Raw genomic sequence first — 2270 nt, 5'->3', positions numbered from 1 at the left:
TTAATTGTTATTAGCTCATGAGATGTTAATTAATAATGATATTCTGACATGAATTACTTTTTTGTGATATATGTGATATATAGATTAAACATGTTAAAAGAATATTGAATTTTGTTTTTATGTCACGTGCTTGTTCGTTACATAATTTTGAATTATTTATTACATGTGATGTAAATTAATTTAAGACTAAGCATGTAGACAACTTGAACTAAATTAACATGCTATAAAGATTTGATCTTCATGTTATTAAAAACTGTTTTAGCAACAATTCCCCTTGAAATAAATTTGGGTTCTTAAATAATAAAATATAAGATATTTTATTAAAGAGCTATCCATCAAAGTAAATTATTTTACTTATTTCTTATTTATAAGGAGCGGCCTGACTACCAGGAGACTTATAGTTCGAGAATATATTAAAATTATTTATTGCATTAGATGTATGGATTGAAAGAATTAATCAATTTTACACTAGACGCCTGGACCACCCGGGGAGTATAAAATTTAATAAGTTCTTTGCTTTCCTGATGGTTGAACTCAACTATGCCGATAGGATCGACCTGACTACCATGAGACTATTTGACATAGAGCTATTTAAGGAAATTATATGAGGACACAATTGGTAAGAGTACCTACCTTTAAAATATATGTGAGAAACGACTTGACTTCCAAGGGGCTCATACATATTGTTGAAGGATTCCTTTTCTCTACTAACAGAAATAAAGATTTCGTAAACTATAATGAGGGTAAATAGTTTAAAATAATTAGTGGAAATATCATTTAGATAAAAGTTCATGTCTTTATGATATGTGTAAATAGGTTCTTATATTATGTTCTCTTTTTTAATTTAGATTTCTCAATATGTCTACTATATCACAGTGTGGAATACTTGAGACCAACAAGTTGGTAGGACCAAATTTTGATGATAGGTACAGAAATTTGAGAGTTGTTCTCATGCATAAAAAACTTATTGATGTGATCGATAAGCCTGCCAAGGAAGTCCCAGATGAGGATGATGATGATGCTACCAAGATTTATTAGAAATACTTGGAATGTCTTACTACCAAATGCATCATTCTCGCTTCTATGAGTTCTGAACTACAGAGGAAACATCAGGATATGGATCCAACTGCAATCATTGAACATCTTATGAAGATGTTTGCTACACAAAGCATGACAGCTAGATACCAACTATCTAAGGCTTTATTTGGATCCAAATTGATAGTAAACTCTCTAGTTGGACCCTATGTCAATCATATGATTGATCTTATTGAAGAACTTGAGAAGTTGGGGTGCAAACTGGGTAAAGAGCTTTCTGAAGATTTGATCTTGCAATCACTATCAGAATCCTTTTCACAATTTGTTATTAATTTCAATATGAATAAAATGGATTGTGATTTTCATGAGATGTTTAACATGTTGATTGATTATGAGAATCAACTTGCATCTGAGAAGAAGAAAGGAACTGTCATGTTGGTTGGAAACTCTTCTAAGTAGAAGGGTAAAGGTAAAAGTAAACCCAAGAAAAAGCCTATTGCGCCCAAGAGTGGTGTGACCAAACCCAAAGGCAAAGCTAACCAATCTGATGCCGTATGTTTCCACTGTAAGAAAATAGGACATTGGAAGAGAAACTGCAAGGAGTATCTTGCAACTTTAAAGGACAAGAAACAAGGTAAGACTTTAATCAAAAATGTTTTCAAGGTTTCTTTAACTACTACTAATTCTTCATTGCGGGTATTAGATACTGGCAGTGGTTATAACATTTGCAATATGTTGTAGGGGTTCTAGATAAGTAGAAGGTTGAAGAAAGGAGAAGTTAATCTACAAGTTGGAAATGGTGCAAACGTTGCAGCTTCTATGTTAGACAAACGTGGTTTTCACATTATTTTAGGCAATGGTATTTGCTCTATGAATTATGGTGATAATTTATATGTGAATGGCTATCTCCAACATGATGTTTATGTCTTACCTAATGTGAATGCTAATTCGATTATGCATGTTTCAAGTCTTAAGAGGAAAAAAGATGATCATGTAAATCATACATACCTTTGGCATTGTAGGCTTGATCATATTGGAGAGAAAAAAATTAACAAGTTGTACAAGGAAGGGTATCTTGACAAGTATGATTTTGAATCATATCCAACTTGTGAATCTTGTCTCAAAGGAAAAATGACCAAATCTCCATTTACTGGAAGTGGAGAAAGAGCTTCTGAATTATTGGGACTAATTGATACACATGTTTGTGGGCCCATGAAAATTCAAGCTAGAGGTGG

General features: G+C 32.5%; 1 protein-coding gene across 1 annotated transcript; it reads left to right on the top strand.

Moving 5' to 3' along the window:
* Nucleotides 1-1083: 1083 nt before the first annotated feature.
* Nucleotides 1084-1494, top strand: LOC107805706 (uncharacterized). Its single transcript, XM_016629777.1, has one exon. The coding sequence runs from the start codon at nucleotides 1084-1086 to the stop codon at nucleotides 1492-1494; it is 411 nt and encodes a 136-aa protein (XP_016485263.1).
* The last annotated feature ends 776 nt before the right edge of the window (nucleotides 1495-2270 follow it).

This window comes from Nicotiana tabacum, chromosome 6 (genome assembly GCF_000715075.1).
Source record: "Nicotiana tabacum cultivar K326 chromosome 6, ASM71507v2, whole genome shotgun sequence".
NCBI classification, from domain to species: domain Eukaryota; kingdom Viridiplantae; phylum Streptophyta; class Magnoliopsida; order Solanales; family Solanaceae; genus Nicotiana; species Nicotiana tabacum.
Note: the sequence above shows the minus strand (reverse complement) of the source record. Positions and strands in the feature narration are given on the sequence as shown.